This window comes from Haliotis cracherodii, unplaced genomic scaffold (genome assembly GCF_022045235.1).
Source record: "Haliotis cracherodii isolate W230 unplaced genomic scaffold, xgHalCrac1.p SCAF_5, whole genome shotgun sequence".
NCBI lineage: Eukaryota > Metazoa > Mollusca > Gastropoda > Lepetellida > Haliotidae > Haliotis > Haliotis cracherodii.
Genome location: NW_027266308.1, coordinates 43,608,857 through 43,628,835, shown reverse-complemented (window position 1 = coordinate 43,628,835; position 19,979 = coordinate 43,608,857). Strand labels below are relative to the sequence as shown.

Genomic DNA, 19,979 nt, shown 5'->3' with positions numbered 1-19,979 from the left:
ACACGTTAGAAGTGGTTTAAACTTTGACCATTTGTACACAAAACACCCGAGCAGTTCATAGAACAGTGTTCACTATACTTCAAGTTTAGCCAGTAGTAAAACATATTTCTATGTTAAGCCATGTTTCAACGTGTCTGTTATTTTAATTATTCCGAGTGACATATTTCTTTTCAGAGCAAAAAATGAGTGTTGGATTTTTCCGGTAAAATATCCGTTTTGAATGTTCATGAATGTCCGGATTTTAAATGGACGAGTTGTCTTCCCTTGCATAAACAACGCCGCATGGTCTGATACTCGAGGTAAAGGGCGAAAACGGGGCCTGTTATTTAAGAAAGCATTGTTAAGAAACATTATTTTATTATGTAGTAGAGGAACGCAATGTTCAATCTACTTGATTATAGACGAGCAGCAAATCGAAAGCAGTAACGGGCATAGTGCAAACAGCCTCGAAATTGCTGCCTCGCCGTGATCAGTCTGCTCTTAGAGACATGGCACAAACACCATCAACCATCTGGTCCTACCACCTGTTACCAACAATCAACTTGTAACTGTACAATCACGAATAATCGAATCTGGTCGCGATCACTCACTGTTGTGCAAGTTGAAGAAAACTAGCCGACAAATCTCCAAGGCGAGGGACACAATTGCCACCAACAAGCACTGAGTCTTGAAAACGAAATCATCCTATCAATAACATGTTTGTTGGGAAGAGCGTCACTTCAGCGCGAGCTAAACCAATTCCTCTAACCGCGTTAGCCTCGCCTCATGGCTGTTTCATCGCGTGTCGAGGCGGAAAAATGCCGAGCTTCTGGTCAAGGGTGGCAAAGCCTGGGTTAATTTTCTTGGACTTGATTTCGGCGGCGTGTTCAGCGGACATCTCTTAAAGGGGGCGCGGTAATCAGAGGGTCGCGTCACGGAATTGTCGTCGCCGTCCTGTATTTATTGCTGTATGTCTGAGCCGCGATGAAAGGATGAACGCCGCCCGATTAGACTACTGTCTAGATGCGAACATCTTTTGAATAATGAAAGACGAAAAGGCGAGTAGAATTAGCTCGCCATGCTGTAGTTTTGCTTCGTATTTGTCACCAGAGGTCGGTAATTCAATTTGCTTTCTTGTGTTGTTTAACTGTCTTGGTTGGAGCAAGAGAACACGCCGTTCGTATACAGCTGAAATGATTTATTGAGATTTTTTTTAATACTTTAATTTCGAAATCCGAGCACAGGATCTGTCATTGCACTGTGCAACATCAGCAGCGCGATTTTCTTAATGCCCAAAGAAAGATAGATTAACATCTAGTCTCCGAATTTGAATTACTTCTACATACGATTTAAATATATAAGTGATACCCAATAAATGATGTTATTTCTTTTCACAAGCTCCATCCCAGCGCGTGACACCTTCGTTACACTCTTGGTAACATCGCTGCCGTCAGTGCGGGAGCGGCCATTACAAGAATCTTGAAATGTGCCCTCTAACCCCAAAATGTAGTAACGTTTATACCTTTGTTTATGTCTTTGGAAATGCCATCATATTTCATTTTGAAAGGGTTTCAACTGACCATATTCCCAGATGAATTTAGATTTGTTTTTGTTTGATCAGATTGGTTCGATGTAGCAGACGAACGGAAAATCACACAAATTTCCTCTCACATTATCACTATACCAATGACATGATAGTTGAATTAAAATAGACATTCAAATTGACAAACAAAGAAATTGTTTTAGCTGGTGTAAGAAGTATACGGCCTCACGACAGACATCACGTGTTTATGAAGATAACGGTTAGTGGGTTGAGAGTTCAACTCCAAGTATGGTTGTAGCCACCTATCACAGTGGGGAGCTTTGACTGGTGGCAGCGATGGCATAGAGAGCTCCGCGAACGGGCTATCGATGTGAGGAGCTTGATCTTTTCAGTCCAAGTCGGTCAGATCAAAGCTTAAAAGGTGAAAGAGACTTAGGCTGTGTTACTCCTACCCCATGGCGCACGATGCTGCAGACATTCCAAATACATGTGTACCCTCAAGTCACCTTTCTCTGCGCGCTCACGTCCGTTTTACACACATACTTAGTTTTGATGCACACAGATTTCAGCCCCAGAGAACAATAAAAACCTAAAATCTCAACGCCAATCACTCTCGATTACATGACGAAACAGATTCCATTGGGCGTTCAACGCAAAACAGCAATGGAAATTATATGAATGTTAACAATGAACAACCATGGTGTGAGGTTAAATTGATCATTGCCATGGCGTCCATGCTATGATATGCATCGCACCTGTACACCTTGCCTTTGTTCATGGTCAAGTATTGGAATAGTCCGTCTTTGAATATCATATCTGCCTGGGTGTATTATTTCTGCAATCCCCATACAACACCAAGTTCTTGTTTGACAATATGAAACGTCAATGCCAGAGGACAACTTTACGTGTGCGAAAGACGCAAAATGTCGGAAAGCGCACGTTAAATCTCCAAAAGTTAGTAAGTAAGGATAACCTCAATTGTCCAACTTAACAGATTCCATTGGACGCTTAACGCAAAACAGTTATGGAAATAATATGAATGGACCTTTGCAAATGAGTGATGACACCAGGTGTTCGCGAAAATGATGGGCACGTATTGCTCAACCGGTACCACATGACACACACAGAGCTTGCAGAAGAAGATAAGTGTCTACTGCTGCACCCGGCAATGCTGACATGTCGGCAGCCTGAAAACAATCGAGTCTGGACCAGGAAAGCCAGGGAAAGCGAGTAAGAACCACGCAGTCCAGTGACACGATAGTACGTTCACTGATTTTGTTGAAACTAAAATCGATATGTAAACTTTTAATTACTTCTGCTGTGCACACGTTCAGAGCTTCTGCTGCTTATAATTAATGAGAAACTCTTAAGATGTTTACAAAAGCTTCATTCGAAGTCCTTTCTCATTTTCATACCTTCAACATATTTTAGGACAGTCCTAGTGCGAAGATCTAGTTGTGGACAAGACAGGTATTGTGATTATCGGAATATTGTCTTGATACTGTGCATCAAGCCTACACATCTAATATCACCTATTGTTATTCCCTTGGAACGAAGTTAATGTATATTGTACCAGCTACAAACAGTTTCAAGCAGAAGTGACGAGTCTCGTAAGACATAGCATGTAGCGTGTTTGTTACATGTCATGATCTGGCTTGCTTGGCTTGCTTGGCTTGCCTAATGGCATCTTCTTTAGGCAAGGGAGTTAACTGACTATAAGAGTCCTGTTGAGTCCTGAACTAGGCTTGTACTATGGAGTTACAGTTTGGCTGGACTAACGAGTCTGTGCATAGTTCAATCAAAATCGCGTAATATGGATTTAAGCGTGCAGATTTTAGTCGGATTTGCACCGTCAACTGGACGTCGACATATATTTTCCAAATCTTTTCATGTTTGTAATCAATGTGCTCACGTGATTTGATGTACTTCGCGAGGTAAGACCCGTTCTATTACAATATAGATCTTGATTATGGATCATATCGTTTTTACTGGGCGCCGCCAGTTTGTTTGAATGCAAGTGATATGAGAGGTGGAACCTGATTGGTCAATAGGAGGGACATAGAAGGGACATAACTCGCAATAACCACTGCTGTTGCCCATTTGTTGGTGTGCCAATGTGATCTGGCTGGAATTTGAGTTTGCCAACTGCATGCTTATCCCTGGTAAGTGGTATTCCGGATACGGTGGATGCCTTATTTCAATATGTTGATTTCCCCCCGACTTTCCAACTTGCAAAGAATGACAAATTAATCAAATATGTAGCCCAAAGCTTACGAGCACGCATGGTCATTCATTTTATATGAAATCCCTTTCTAATTACTTTGTAGCAGCTGTGTACACTGATATTACTGAAGAGTTCTTATATTTAATTTTCTTATGCCGAGGGGCACCCTCGAATATTGCTAAAGAAAACACATCTCTAATCACAGCAACATTGCCCTTCACGCCAAATTTTAATCTGTTTCGGCGGATAATCAAGACTGGTTATTCTCTTGTTATCATCAAAACGAGGGGCCAGTTTAGATATCAGTGTTTACGGTAATGAGAGGATATAACACGGGAACTAGGCATGCCACTCGACAGGTAGACCCGTGAAGATCCAGCAACCCATACTTGCCGTAAAAGGCGACTGTGCTTGTCGAAAAAGGCGACTAACGGGATCGGGTGGTCAAGCTTGCTGACTTAGTTGATACATGTCATCAATCCCAATTGTGTGGAACGATGCTCATGATGTCAATCACTGGATTGTCTGGTCCAGACTCGATTATTTACAGACCGCCGTCATATAGCTGGAATATTGCTGAGCGCGGTGTAACTACAACAACGGAAAAAAACGAACAAAACTCGACAGGTACTTCCCACTAAAGAAAATCAATGCAGAAAACTGTTGCTTAGGCCTCGAAAGGTCTAAAAAAAATACAACCACCCTCTGGGTTATTTAAAAAGTACCGCATGAACGATTTGTGTATGGGCGGCCATAACTTGTTGGTTTCTTCCGTCCAAACAAATCTGTTTTCATGAAAAGAGGAGTTATCTTTCCTTGCCCGAACTCTGCCGCAAGGGGTGGTAAAACGATTTTTATTCTGCCTTCTGAGAAAATTTGAATTACAAAACCTGTGAGCGTCTGGTCAGTAAAGTTATGTTTTATTGTCTTACTGTAGGCCAGCCTTCTGACCCAGGGATATTAAATCTTCCCGGCTCCATGGTTACACGCCACAGAACCGTCGACATAAACGTCAAACCGATGGGCGAGTCCACGTTCAACCTGTCCACTGTGTCTAGTCCTTACCCCACAGCTACATTCATGGCTGACAAAGAACCAACATAAACAATAAGACAGCATTTAAATATAGATCAGCTTCGGTAGCACCATCTTGAAATCCAAAACGCAGATGACCCAGGAAACGAAATAGGATATATTAAAATTGTGCCGAGAGGGAATTGAAGTTTTGATCTTTCACTATCCTTCAACCCATGACGCGGAAATGACACTCAGTCCACGAAAGCTTAAATACATTCATTTTTATGAGGGCATGTCGAAGGAGATGGGATTATAAAGCCAATGACATACCTATTCTCAGGACAATCATTTTCTGATCCCAAAAGCAATTAAAACGGTTTGGAAACTGACACAGATTGAGGCAAGAAGACAATGTCTAAAGAACACGATAACGGAGACGAATTAATTTTGCCAGGAGGAATCCTAAGAGACAAGGGAATGCCAAGTTTACACTTGTAGACTTTCGTTTTATTAAAGCATCGGAATTTGTATTATCGGAATAGATGCATATTATTCGTCTGAAAATGACAACCGGAAATTTATTACTGTATTCGTTTTTTCCCTGTAAGAAAGGCATATATTTTTGAAAGTGATAATTATCATCGATCTATAAAGGTAATATTTCTGCCAAACACGAAGTAGGTGGAACTTTGCGTCAAAAGCTTTTGGCAAGGCAAGACGGTTTAAATATTATAAATACGTCAGAATTGTTCCTGAACGACTTGCTGTGTGAGGAATATAAATAAGACTATAGGTGAGTGAGTGAAAGGCATTATCACAATAGCAAGTAACACAGAAGGTCGTGGTTCGTACAAACCAGGGGTTGAGAGAGAGTTAAATCTGATTTGAATATTTCAGACACATACCAGCAAGGGCACCAGCAGGAGTCAGGATTCAAACCCGTAATTCTGCCTACGGACAACTCTTTAACCGCTAGCCACCTCAATTATCACATACAAATATGTATTTGTTTCTTGTAAATAAAGGTTTATGATATTATGAGGGGTGTGGGTGGTCCAGTCGTCTAAGGCGCAGCAATTCACGGTGCAGAGTTGCGTCCCTTGGTCACGCCACAACTATATGATTGTGGTTTTGAATCACGGTTCGACCAGATTACATTTCTAGGTTTGTAAACATTTGAGACTTGCATCACTTCGTTTGTCCTCCCACATTTAGCTGCCATGCCGTTATATAATTGGAATACTGTTAAAAGCGGCGTTAAACCCAACTCACTCACTCACTCACATATATGTGCGTTTTGTTCTCCCATTTCCTCAATATGTTCAAATGTCAAGTGATTGTGTTTTCAAAATGTTATCATAAATAGAGCATATGATTTGTATTCTATGCTTAGAAACTGAATATGTCATTACAGTAGCAAAGACGACAGACGACAGAACGTTGCTGTTTAACCTAAGCGCGCTACCTTATATGGTTTACGGGCACTTGTGATATCATTTTGGTCTGATCTAAATTCAATTATGGATGCAGTGGAAAGTTGAAATTCAATGGTGGTCAATATTGTGATTGCAAGGTCATTGACCTTCAGAAACTGCTTCAAGTGTGCACGCAATCTTAACACAATGACGCACACAGCATTGTTCTTGGTTTGAACAGTATAAAAAGGATATCAATAGAAAGATCCGGCTGAACCGCCGCCATCAGGGCAATTTTCTACAGCTTGTCTATTTTTGGTATTGATTGACAGAATACACGACGGTTGCCTGAATAAAGGATTATAGAAAGTAAGGAGGCGTAAGTATGTCGAAGGATATGAATTAACCTCCTTTTGTCTAAAGAAGAAAACAATGAATGCAAAGATTGTTGGACTATTGTTATCAAAGATAGTTGTGTATGCTTATAAAATATATTGAATCAGAAAAGAGATATTTAACTTTCATTACACATCTTAATTTACAGCTGTTGCTGGTGTAAAGATAAATAACGTTTTGAAATGCTTTATTGATCACCAACAGTGTAGTATTTGCCATGTATCGAAGTACAATGTATTAAATAAAGTTTGGTTTTCAATATTGTAGTACATGTATGGAATGAAGTCACAAAAACGCAACTGCTACAGAAAAGCATGCATTCCATGCAAAAGTTGACTTTTATGCAAGCCCCATGCATTTCACAACCCAAAAATGGGTATAAAAACATGTGCGTTAACGGGATACCATATGCATTGTTAAGCATCGTGCTGACAATAACCACGCAATTTTACAACATTACGAAATGCCACGCCTGTCCGAAAATGAACGTCTACGAGCCATTGGTGTGCTTGAAGCAGGATCGAGTCAACGTGATGTTGCAAGACAATTTAACGTCCACAGAAACACCATTTGGTGTTTATGGCAACGTTGGCAACAGACGAATGCAGTCAGAGACCATCCTCGGAGTGGCAGGTCACACGTTACCAATAATCGACAAGACAACTGGATTCGAACAACACACCTACGAAATCGATTCCAGCCAGCAACAGTGACTGCAAGAAGCATCCCTTGCCTTCGACGAATATCTTCACAAACCGAACGTCGTCGCCTCAGATGTGCAGGGTTTGCCGCCAGAATACTAGCCAGACGTCCCATTTTGCCAGGAAACCACCGTCAAACACGTCTACATAGGTGCAGACAGCGTCTACGCTGGACGGCCATGCAGTGGGGACAAGTTCTATTCACTGACGAGTCTCGTTTTCACCTCACCCACAGCGATGGACGGATTCGAGTGTACCGACGTCGAGGTGAACGCTACGTCAATCATTGTGTCATGGAAGAAGATCGGTTCGGGGGCGGCAGCGTTATGGTATGGGTTGGGATTACAGCAAGACAGAGGACCCGTTTGATAGTGGTAGAGGGAAATTTCAATGGACAGCGCTACCGCGAAGAGATCAGCGGCCCTGTTGTTCTACCGTTTTTGCGTCGTCATGGCCCAGGCATTACCTTTCAACATGACAACGCCCGGCCTTATTTTGCTCTACTTGTTCAGGATTCTCTTCAACAAAACAACGTGAGTGTCATCCCCTGGTCGGCTCGCTCCCCTGATCTCTCATCAATCGAGCACATGTGAGATGAGATGGATCGGCGCCTTCGACTCAACTTCGTGTTCCACAGACACTCCAGGAACTTTGAAATATGCTCCAGCAGATCTCCCACAGGACTTCGTGCGACGCCTGGTCCATTCCATGAGACGAAGGTGTGTTGCTTGCATCGCAACCATAGGTGGACACACATGCTATTGATTTGTAAATTGACATTTTGGCATGTTCATGTTTTTTTTTTATGAAAGTTAGTATGGCAAATTAAACCATTTGAACTCTTAAAGGAGTCTTTTTTTCTGTTGCAAACCGAAAGAAACATAACTTTGCATTTAATCTTATTCAATGTCACAGGCACTTTTGTTGTTCAGTATATATGGAACGAATTGAAAAACTTTTCAAATAATAAAACAATGAATAAAATAGTCTTGACAATTAAAATGGGTTATAAACATTTTGTTTGTATAAACGTTTTTTAACGCAATATTCCAGCCTTATTACGGCGGACTGTAAATAATCGTGTCTGGACCAGACAACCAGTGACTGATATTGTGAGCAACGTCCCACGGGTTACGATGACCAAGTCACGCTGCTGACCACTCAATCTATGTTGGTCTTCTTTCAACAAACATAGGTTGCTGAGGACCTACTCCATTCGGAATCCCCGAAGGGTATACACTGTTAGTCAGTGAGGCACGGAATATACGCTCATTGACCACCTGGTGTCGCGACTGACAGCGATTAGATGCATCAGTGGTATGCCAACGTCAATGATCACAGTTACATGAGACTTCGACATGAATCTCATCCCCCTTAGATAATAGCTGTAGTAACTGTATAAAGAATTATGGAAAGGGTCACGTGTCCATCGATTATCAAAGTCTAATCTCATATCAAATAAAAGTAATATAGACAGATTATTAAATACAACAATTTCATGAAATATCCATTCGGGGTTATTTATGAGAGGCTCTTTTCGTATGATTATGTTAAGTGTTTTGTCGATTTTACTTAATATGTATCTCTTGCATATTTTCTTTATGTAACATATGTTAGTTTAAATTAAATTTAGTTTAAATCATCCAAATGTATATCTATCAAAACCGAAAGCAGCCTTTATGTCTACATCATTTAAAGAAGTAAAATTGCACACGAAGTTATATTAACTGGGTTTGGCAGTCATATTCCCGAGGCAAGGGTGTTAACTGACTTTATTTTATAGTCAGTTAACGCCATTGCCTCGGGAAGATGTTGGCAGTGAGAAATACCATGTCCGGGCGAGACAACATAAACGACAATTTTCCAACCTAACTTAATTTTTTTTTATATTTTTATTGTAAATATCATATTTTCATAAAACAATTCTCCCGACAACATTGTAAAATGGACTCATAATTGAAAGCGACAAAACCCTCTGCTAAAAGTCCAATATCATCCAACCATACCATGAGTATGTATTTACATATGTGAATCGCGTTTGCTTGTTTGTTGTTAAGCGCCGCATTCAGCAATATTCCAGCTAAATAATCTGTAAAATAATCAGACCAGACAATACAGTGATTGACATCATGAGCATCGATCCACACAATTGGGATCGATGACATGTATCAACCAAGTCAGCGAGCCTGACCACCCGATCCCGTTAGTCGCCTTTTACGACAAACACAGTCGTCTTTTACGGCAAGTATGGGTTGCTGGAGACCTATTCTACCACGGAATCTTCACGGGTCCATATATGAATCACTATCATATAGTGATGATACCACGTGTTCTCAAAAAGTGAGCCTGACAACCAGATCCCGTTAGTCGCCTTTTACGACAAGCACAGTCGCTTTTAAAAGTGAGCGCATCCTGCACCATCGGTGGCTCCCGTCACAAACACACGCACAGACAAGTCAAACGTTAACCTGAAAACATGCCACCCAATCTCTACAGAATCAAGACCAGTGTTCTTCCAGCAAGAGATGAGCATATCGACCTGACTCTTCAGTAATAGGGTTAACGTCTCACCATAGCCGTCTTTATCTAGGGTATTATCAACATTCTATAATGATCTCTCACAGAAGGCATCATTTTGACGGGACAGATTTTCTTTTCGTCGTGCCATACGAACCGGGCTCAGAACGTAGATATGGTGGCGAATGTGTTCAGGTCATGTATAGTAACAAAAACAAGTAAATGGAGTATGCACGTAACTTCCTCGTGTACAACATCCAGACATGAGGCTTGTTACCTACTTCTCCACACCAAATTACTATTTGTAATGTGTGCTTTCCCTTGCGCAAACTCGGTAATGTCATACTAATTACATCTCGCCTTTACATCTCTGTTGTGAAGTATAACTGATTTATTTGCTTTAACTGAGAGGTACTTCAATGGTGGTGGTTGAAGTCAATGATTGTATATAATTACATTCTGTTCTGTTCAATATTGCATGGTGGACACACATAGCAGACGTTAGGCAATGCAGAGGTGGTCTGTGGCCATTTCCGACGGATAGTATCATGGTATTTGAGGCAAATACTCATCTTCGATACGTCCTAGCTAAATACATTGCTCACGAGACAGTCGGAATCGTACAATCGACTCTGACTTTTGAAGATATTTCTGATGTATATGGAAAGGGTTTTGTCGCTTTTGTTCATGAAATTCGCATACCCTTTCATTTCTATCCATTCCTGCCTTTCCCTTTTTTAGAAACGAGAGCTGCATCTCTTTGTCCGAGCAGGTCAGAGTAGCATCCTAGAAATGTTCTATTCTGGGTATTGGTAGCACTTTTGTCTATGCATAACTTGTTGACATCCAACCACGTATAGGATAGTTGCAACAAAAGATTCGATTAACTAGTGAACTATTCCTACATTTTTTACGATGAATACCCTGAAGCCAATTGCCATTATAACGTTGTTTGGGATGTTGCGTCACCACTTCCACTCTTGTCGCTAACTTTGACTTTCTCTCACTGGTAAGCCTAAAAACCACATCCAGTCCAAATGACGCTTCTGTTACCAGTTTTATTTGAGACGGTAGGCAACAAAGATCGTCTGGTACGGGTGGTGTCACAGAACAGTGTAATTTGAATATCCTTAAGGAACTGATGTAACATTTATGCCACATACCACTAATCATATACACGGAGGCAAGTGTAGCCCAGTCGTCCGAGGTGCTGCAATTCCATAATCGATGGTTCGAATCCACGATTCTACATGCCAACATTTCTAGGTGTGTCAGCACAATGCCTGTGCTCGTATATTTCACCAAAGTGGTAAACGTCGATGACCTGCAATACTCCCTGCTTTCCTCACACATTGAGCTGACACGCCGTGATATATCTGAAATACTGTTCACAGCGGCGTTAAACCCAACTCACTCTCTCACTCATTCACGCATATATACACACACATAAGGCAAAGGACAGCCTACATAACAGGTCACTTCGTGGACATGAGCAAAGTACAACATGTATATAGCCCAAATTATACGTTGACGTTTTGCCTTGCCTTATGGACCAGCGTGATAAATGTCGTGTGCGAAACTGTTGACTGTTGATCAAATGTTGATTAAGTAAAAGAAATGTGGTAAGGTATCAGGTCGTTGCTGTCACGTCACTGATAAAAAACTGAAGTGAAGAGGCCCCTGAAGTTGCAAATAGAAAAGAGAGAGAATAATCAGCCCTCATCCAATTCTATTCCATTTGGCGGCAAAAGGCAAAACAGAGGTAGATATGTTATGAATGGATCACTAAACATCAGTGATGACACAGGTGTTCGCGAAAAGGGCGAGCCTGTCCTGCTCTACCAGATGTCATGTTACAATTTCTGTCAGTACTGTTATCAAGAACGTCTTTGAGTTCCCAAATAACATGTAGATGAAACCCAATGCTACTAATATCCGATCCGACTCTTCTGGCCATAACTGCCTGTACAGTGTATTATTTCAGGTGGACAATTATAAAGAAGAAAGGTTAAAAGTTCTCCTCATTAGACTCCCGCTGTTTGTATTACCACGAACAGCTACATCCCTATCTGATATTGAGGGCCAATAAAGAAAATTAGAAGGTATTGTTCAGCGATCGAGCCATACGATTTTCACCGCTATTTTGCCTTTTACGCCCAATGGAATCTGTTAAGTTGGACAATTGAGGTTATCCTTACTTTCTAACTATTGGAGATTTAACATGCACTTTCCGACATTATGCGTATTTCGCACACGTAAAGTTGTCCTCTGGCATTGACGTTTCATATTGTCAAACAAGGACTTGGTGTTGTATGGGGATTGCAGAAATAATAAACCCAGGCATATATTATATTCAAAGACGGAATATTCCAATACTTGACCATGAACAACGGCAAGGTGTATAGGTGCGATGCAAATCATACCATGGACGCCATGACAATGATCATTGTTCATTGTTAACATTTTGATGTGCATGGACAAGGTTGAACGTATAGCTCATAATCCAATGCTAAATTTGGCCTCTCTCCACAACGTCAAAGGAGATTAATTAGACGTCAAACAACTGCAGAACTGCAATAACATGGATTTGATGCTGAGGTCGGGCTGTAGGCACAATTGCCGTCATGTTCAACGTGGAGAAAGAGCAACTGCGATGCCTTGCTACGTTGGTTCGGCGACAGACTTGATGAGCTGCAGCTGAAGGCACGTCGGATGGGTGATGACAAGAGTAAGTGCTGATGATGAATGGGGGGGATTAGCTGACTGACCAGTTGGAGGGACAAGAGACTGCAAGTGCGCTAAGTCGGTGAAGAATGGTCATATCACGTTCATGTCTACAAGAGATTCCATCCAACATGCCAGTCGATGTCATGGTGATGGTGCCAGGATTGGTAAATAATCAGTTTGCATCACTTATAATTAATAAGCACCAGGGTCTGTGTTGAATAATATGTTGGAATGGTGGAAATGTTTTTAAAAAAAATATAGATTCATTTGGGATGCTTTAGATGTGATGGACCAATTCAATTTAGCAAGTATCCCTGGAGACAATTCTCATATGCATCATCCTTTGAGCAAAAGAAATAGTCCGTGCACTTCATGAAAGTACCTCGTCATACCGATAATTTCCATGGAAACAATTTAGACTGACCTTGAGTTGATATTACGATACATTTATAAAGTCGGCTTCAGATAAGTTCATGTAGAGTTGAACCTGTGGCATTATAATCATGGGACTTGGATAGCATGTTCGTTTGGAAAAAGGGTGTTTTTAGGACCAGGAAAAATGGAAATATATGAAGAATACGATTTTGTACTCATCACCCAGAATGTGTTTGTTCCCCATTTACGAAGCTCATATTAATAGGATACACTGTATCTGATAGGGGTTCATATTTACATCATTAACGCATCAGCCATTTGGACTTTAACTACCATTTTAGACGTTTACACTTGAGGGAATGATAAATGCTGTATTACATAAAATGAAATTTCGTTAACTTACAGTTAACCGTAGTATTTGACAAGTGGAATGTCGATAAGGATTCAGCAGGTCATACAGTCACATCGTCTTAATGGAATTCAAAGTTTTCGTTGAAAGCTTCATTAAGTGGAATATCGTTGACTGCAATGTTTACCCACATTCAGTCCCTCAATCCATATTGAATTTCAGCAATGACATTGAGATCATATACAAGGCGACACGCTCTTTAATGTTTCGGTTTACGGATCGACTGGTTTTTGTTGTTGATTAATGCCTCCACACAGCAATGTTCCAGCTGTATGACGGCGGTATGTAATGATCAAGTCTGGACCAGACAATCCAGTCATTGACAGCATAAGCATCGATCTACGCAATTGGGATACAATGGCATGCATCATCCTAGTCAGCGAACGTGATCACCGTGATCCCGTTCGTCGTCTCTTACGACAAGGATGGTTGGTTGGTTGGTTGGTTTGTTGTTTAACGCCGCACTCAGCAATATTCCAGCTATATGACGGCGGTCTGTAAATAATCGAGTCTGGACCAGACAATCCAGTGATTGATATCATGAGCATCGATCCACCCAATTGGGATTGATGACATGCATCAACCAAGTCAGCGAGCCTGACCACCCGATCCCGTTAGTCGCCTTTTACGACAAGCACAGTCGCTTTTAAAAGTGAGCGCATCCTGCACCATCGGTGGCACCCGTCACAAACACACGCATAGTCACCATTTACGGCAAGCATGGGTTGCTGAAGACCTATTCTACCCCGGAATCTTCACGGTACGACAAGGATGGATTGCTGGAGATAAATTCTAACCCAGTTCTTCATTGGATCCAACATCAGAGGTATACATAACCTAGCGCCGTTAACGTTTTAATCGAGATTGAAATGTCATATTCTATAAAGAACTGTCTTTGAGATGACCCCAAAAATGTGACGTTTTTTTATTGCCGAACTCACTGGTGAAAAGGAATCTGATCAGTAGCATAACACGGGCTTGGCTGTCTCCAGTGAAATGTCACCCGTTTTGTGCCCAAGGCAACTTTTTATGAAACCATCTCGTCTTAGGAAAACTAATGATGTAGAAAAAAACTCTCAGCTGCTCTGGGGTCCAATTATACCGTGCTAGGTTTCTACATAAATACTGATACAGCTGTTTAAAAGGCCCAACTTCGAAAATCACACAGCTACTTCACTGCCAGAGACATCTTTTGAAATGTTTATGATTGATACGAGTGATGAAATGGTCTCGTTTACTGAAAAACCTCCATGAAATATAAACATGTGTTTGAGACCAAGAAAACCAGATGTGTTTTATGAGATTATAAACTAACGGTCAATGCATACTGCTGGCAATCGTATTCTTTGTGTGATGGTTTTTTTTTTGTCAGGGAGAGGAATTCAATAATATTGTGGATTGAAAGCGAGCCTACCATTCATGGTGATATTAGCCGTTATTTACCAGAGAAGGATCATTGTATAAACCTTAAAATCATATATTAATAATATTATACATCAAGCTTATTCTTTAAGTTATGACGGTGGAATAGCCCTGTGTTCAAGCGTTCACTCGTCACACCGACAGCTCGGGTTTAATTACCTGTATGGGGACAATGTATCAAGCCCTTGTTTGTATGTCCCCAGCAGTGGCATTGCTGTAGTTTTGCTAAAAGCGATGTGAAACTATATCACAAATAACTCAGCCACACAACCGCACGATTCCACTAAGTGAACATTTAGATACACGTGGAAGCGGCAACTTTTTAGTTTTCCCGCTATATAAGCTAAATTTTGATCATGAACCTACATTGTTTCAAAAAGAGCAACATTTCATTCATAAATAAGTTAAATGTAAAGGCGTAAGTTATTTGTCCATTGGTATCTTGGTATTGTGACGTCATAGTTCTCCTAAATGTCATGATGTCACTGAACTATATGTTACTACTTCATGTCCGTTATTCAGTTATGGCCTGATGAGACTCGTACGTGGTACGAGTTGAAAGCGCTAGCCAATTAAAACTGTGTTCAATCTTACTCCACGTATTTAATTATTACTATATTGTGCCTGAGAGTTTGAACTTTACAGTGCTTTTTTTTATATATACATATATACTTGTTACTGTAACATACATATACTCTTTTCGATTTTCATATGTCATATTTTTCATTTTAATATGTCACATCAATTCTAATTTGTTGGTTAAGCTAATCCCGAACAATACATTGTGATAAGGTGGTCATTGCTGAGAGATTACTCCTGGCTTGTACTGGTCTGACCTCACAGCACATGGTCTGCCCAAAAGGGCCCCCAGCAGTATTTGCATGAGATGACATGAACCCACACAGTCATTAGCTGCATGCAGTGTGCCCGGCTAATTGTGATGAACTGATATGGCAATATGGCATCAGCGAACTCTGTCACAGGATAGAAAAATGTTTCTTCCGCTTGTAATTGGCTTAAAGTGACATTTAACTCGAAATATCAAGGCCACTGACATGTTCTTAATGCACACCATTTACAACGTGAACCGTTGAAGAAAGCGGTAAATGATATATGCTGAAAGCTCTTGTGTCAAGAGTAAAGATTATTGTTGTTGGTCTCCGTCTAATGTCATCTCTTCAGGTGACTGTAATCCATTGGATTTGAAAAGATTCCAAAAGTCTACTGTAACATTTTAATGATGTGTTCACATGCCAACTGTCAATGAGATTCACAGGGGATATATGAATGGCATTTGCTCAGAAGGTGCACTCGAAATATATCAACATCGACACATATAACTGGTCTTTGCAACATCAGTACTAAAAATAGAGAAAGTCACGCAAAACGTGACACGAAATCAAACAAATTGGATTAAGCAGGGCTTTATCTTAATTCATCGGACAATTTTAGGTGCAATGTCATTATATAACCAGCTAATGTTCTATATATCATCTTTTCCATGATCGTTATGTATTCGTCTGACGTCAGGTTACAAACCAATCAAGCACACCCGTATCGTTTCCATTTTAGAGAATACGTAGGTGAGAAGCACTAATAAGGGATTAAATGACGGGATGCCCAGTCTTAAGCAAACGACACGAACCAAGTTTTATATTACATTGATTTCTGTATCATTGTAGAGAATAATTGGGGGCACTGATAAGTGGAAGATGTCTTCCATCTAATTGAAAATGTATCCATGGAAACGAGAAGTAATGGACTTATCATGTTTTCATATCCAACGTTTACAAAAGTAAACACTGGTCTCTTATCCTTGCTGAGAAGATAAACACAATTTCTTCTGTAGCAGCTTAACAGAACTCGACACAATACAACAGAGACAACCGGGAACTGCTGAGTGTGTATTAAAGGAAATTATCAATAGGACATCAGAAAGAGTCTCTGGGGCCACTGTCATCTCGGCTGTGACAAAGTGTAATGGTTTGAAACAAGTCACCAGCGAGAAGACCCTTAGCACCAGACAGTTTTCAGGGCTGGCCAAGTTACACTTCCAAGATGTATAAGTGTCCGCAGGGATACAATTACGCTTACATGTCTGACCTGAAATCTGTATAATTTGATGATGGACAGGTGAGGTAAATATGTGTGACGACGAGTTTACATTAACTAAAATATTATGATAAATACAAGATGACATCGTAAGACCTGGTTGGAGACGTTGGTGTATTTGAAATGATAAATCGTGAGCACAGGATCAAGAAAGCATGGTAAAGCCTATTATCCTCTTTCTGTCACTTTTTCATGCCTTTATTTGCTTTAGGTGCCTTCTTTATACATCTGCAGATGTTCATACAGATGTTTCATATGCGACAACCCCTTAATTTAAACAAACATATCTAAGTAGTATTTCAGGGAAAACAATCAACTGTCCTTGTGTCTGTATGACAATGAGCGTCCCCTGCAGTGCTAAAGCACGAATCATGTTATCATGAAACCTATGTTTTTGCATAGATGTTTTTAATCAGATTCCAAGTAGCCGATAAAGTTTTCCTTTATTTGATGTGTCACAGAAAAAAAGTAACTTGTATGTGTACTCATAAACTATTAAACTAATCGATTAAATTAATCGCGTATTTAATAACTTAATGATTATGGTATTGTTGTATTTTTGTTGCCGGCAAGTTCGCGTGGACTGGGTGACCAAGGGTCTATCTGCATGCTACTGGCTGAGTTTGACGTTGGTTTCAATCAAAGATTCGCCACTTGGCTTGTCCCCAAACAAAAATACTTCAAGACACTGCACAAAACATTTGCCTGAAATACATATTAAAATCGCAAACTCACTCACTGCCAAAGATATTTGTTTTCTCTTAGCCTCATAAAACATATAGATCCAGGATTATACAGCACCATCAATATGATCATTTGTGTCAATGTTTCACATACATCCATAGAGGTATATGTTATGCTGAGGGTGACATATTTAATAATAAAATACACACAATATTACAGTTGTAACTGTAATCAGTTCAGAACGCAACGGAAAAATATATGGTTCTGCAAATGCAAATATATGGTTCTGCACATATAATATTTTTACAAGTATATATACATTTTAGATTTTAAACACATTTTCTAATAACACTTGATTAATCTGTGAATAATACACCCTTTTCGAAACACAATGAATAGTTACAGTCGAGAAAAACTACTCTTATTAGAGGAACACAAGATAACAAGTCATTCAATTTACTATTGGGATTCAATCAGGATTTGTCAAAAAAAATGAATTGAAAAACACAACTTAAACAAATGAAAATTGTGTCAAGATACATTCTTTTTAAAACACAACATGTCCCACGGCCGTTCGAGAAAAGTGCTATTACTGATTAAGCACACGATAACAAATTATTCAATTTACTATTTGGATCCAATCAGGATTTGTCTGCATTCCTATACACTGACTGCAAAATGAACTGAAAAAACATTAATTAAGCAAATGAAAAGAGTGTCAAGATGTGTTTTTTAAAAACAAAAGTCCCACGGCCTTTCGCACCTTTCACGGAACAGCCATACAGGCTTAATACTGCGCTTTAGTGGGAATTTTACTTGCATATAATAAGGATGAGCCGAGCCTTATATTGATAATCAATAACAACAAATACACTTCTAATGCGCTGTCAATATAGCGTCAGCAGCTTCATGCCAATGCTGGTCCATTATTTTCTAAATCTAAGTCTTTGTAATTTGATGTACAGATGGCTGGGTTTCAGGTAAACCTGATACACACTTGAAATGCGCAGCATGTTTTAATTCATCGATCACAAAGTGTTTGCTCGTTCCATATACCGTGACTAATATACATTAGCGACCACAAGTTATTAGGACATCTGATTGGATTATTTGTATTTTTTGTGACGATGATATCAATCCGCGTCTATAATGAATGTAGTTAATATATATGCTGCATATGATGATGTATTTAAAATATGTCTCCAGAAAATGTTTTAAATCAGACGTAAATATGCAACTTTCCTGCATCTTTTGATCTACATATTCTTCAGTTGCATGAGAATGAGATTAAATATTCATGATGTATAGATATTGTAACAAGATTGTATCAACATAACTCACCTGCTGCTGACATGCTCATGTTTTCGGGAAATCCAAGAATCACTAAGAAAGAAATCCCATAACTCGATGACAAATGCTCTTACAAGAATGATGGCGAATGTTCCCTCGTCACCAAGGTCCTAATCACAAGAAGCACACGCTCTCATAGTCATGTATCGAATATCTCTCGTTGACGCTGAATGGAATCTTCCAATATGTTCCAATTTAACGGCCAATATGCGCAGCGCCGTTTGTTCTTAGAACCCTCAAATTTCTTACTAAATCATCAAAATGAGATTGAAAAAGCTTCAAGCGTCTTTGTCTGGTCAGTGCCAAAATAATCGTCTCAAGATTGCTAAATCTGATCACCTGAGCTTCAACACCTGGCAAACAAATCAACAGGTGAGCTAAACCTATTCCAGGTGAGTTTTCGAATCTACAGACAGCTAGCTGTACGTATGTTACTGCAACCGTTTGTTTAGCCGCGATTCTTGCAGCTAATTCTGCTGTCAAGGAAGGCTTGAAAGAATCATTAGAGACGGGAAGGTTCCATTGTGACACCACGAGCAGACGACAGAACGACAGCGCGCGCCGTGCAGGGAACAGTCGAGCTGGACGTATTGATCATTACAACTCCCACACGAAGTCCATACCAGCTAAACAGGGGATGCTGATCTTATGCAGAATTTCTGTTGTCTTTGTCCAATTATTGCAAATTTGGTGTTGACAGAATTAGAATAAATTTTGAAGACCTCAGCTATGGACGTTTCATCGCAGACGGATCGATTCGATCATGTTGTCCGGATTATATGCTAAAACAGAGGCGTAAGTTGCCCATCTGCACGTCTAGCATGGATTCTTCCAAACTTGTGGATATATCAAGCATGTCATGAATATATCAAGCGTTTAATCTATTGATGAGGCTATCGAGTGCTGTTGAATAATTATATGAGGACCTTCCAGAGACTTAAGCCTTAACTTGATAGAAGCATCTTAGTAAGGAGATCCCTCATCGAGAAAATAACAGAACAGGGAACACTCCTTGAAGTCATATATGCGGTATTAAGGAAACACAAGGTGCCAGTCGGAGCGATAGCGTCATGTGACGTAACTTGGCTGAGGAGGGTGCATCTTCGTG

The 19,979-nt window shown here is 40.1% G+C and overlaps 1 protein-coding gene across 1 annotated transcript in view; it reads right to left on the bottom strand.

Annotated features, from left to right (window-relative positions):
* Window positions 1–19,469, bottom strand: part of LOC139442336 (uncharacterized) — a 96,514-nt gene extending 77,045 nt beyond the window's left edge. Inside the window, exon 1 of the mRNA XM_071223133.1 lies at window positions 18,863–19,469. Coding sequence (XP_071079234.1) covers window positions 18,863–18,881 — 19 coding nt within the window. The 5' untranslated portion in view covers window positions 18,882–19,469. The remainder of the gene's footprint in view (window positions 1–18,862) is intronic.
* Window positions 19,470–19,979: the final 510 nt, after the last annotated feature.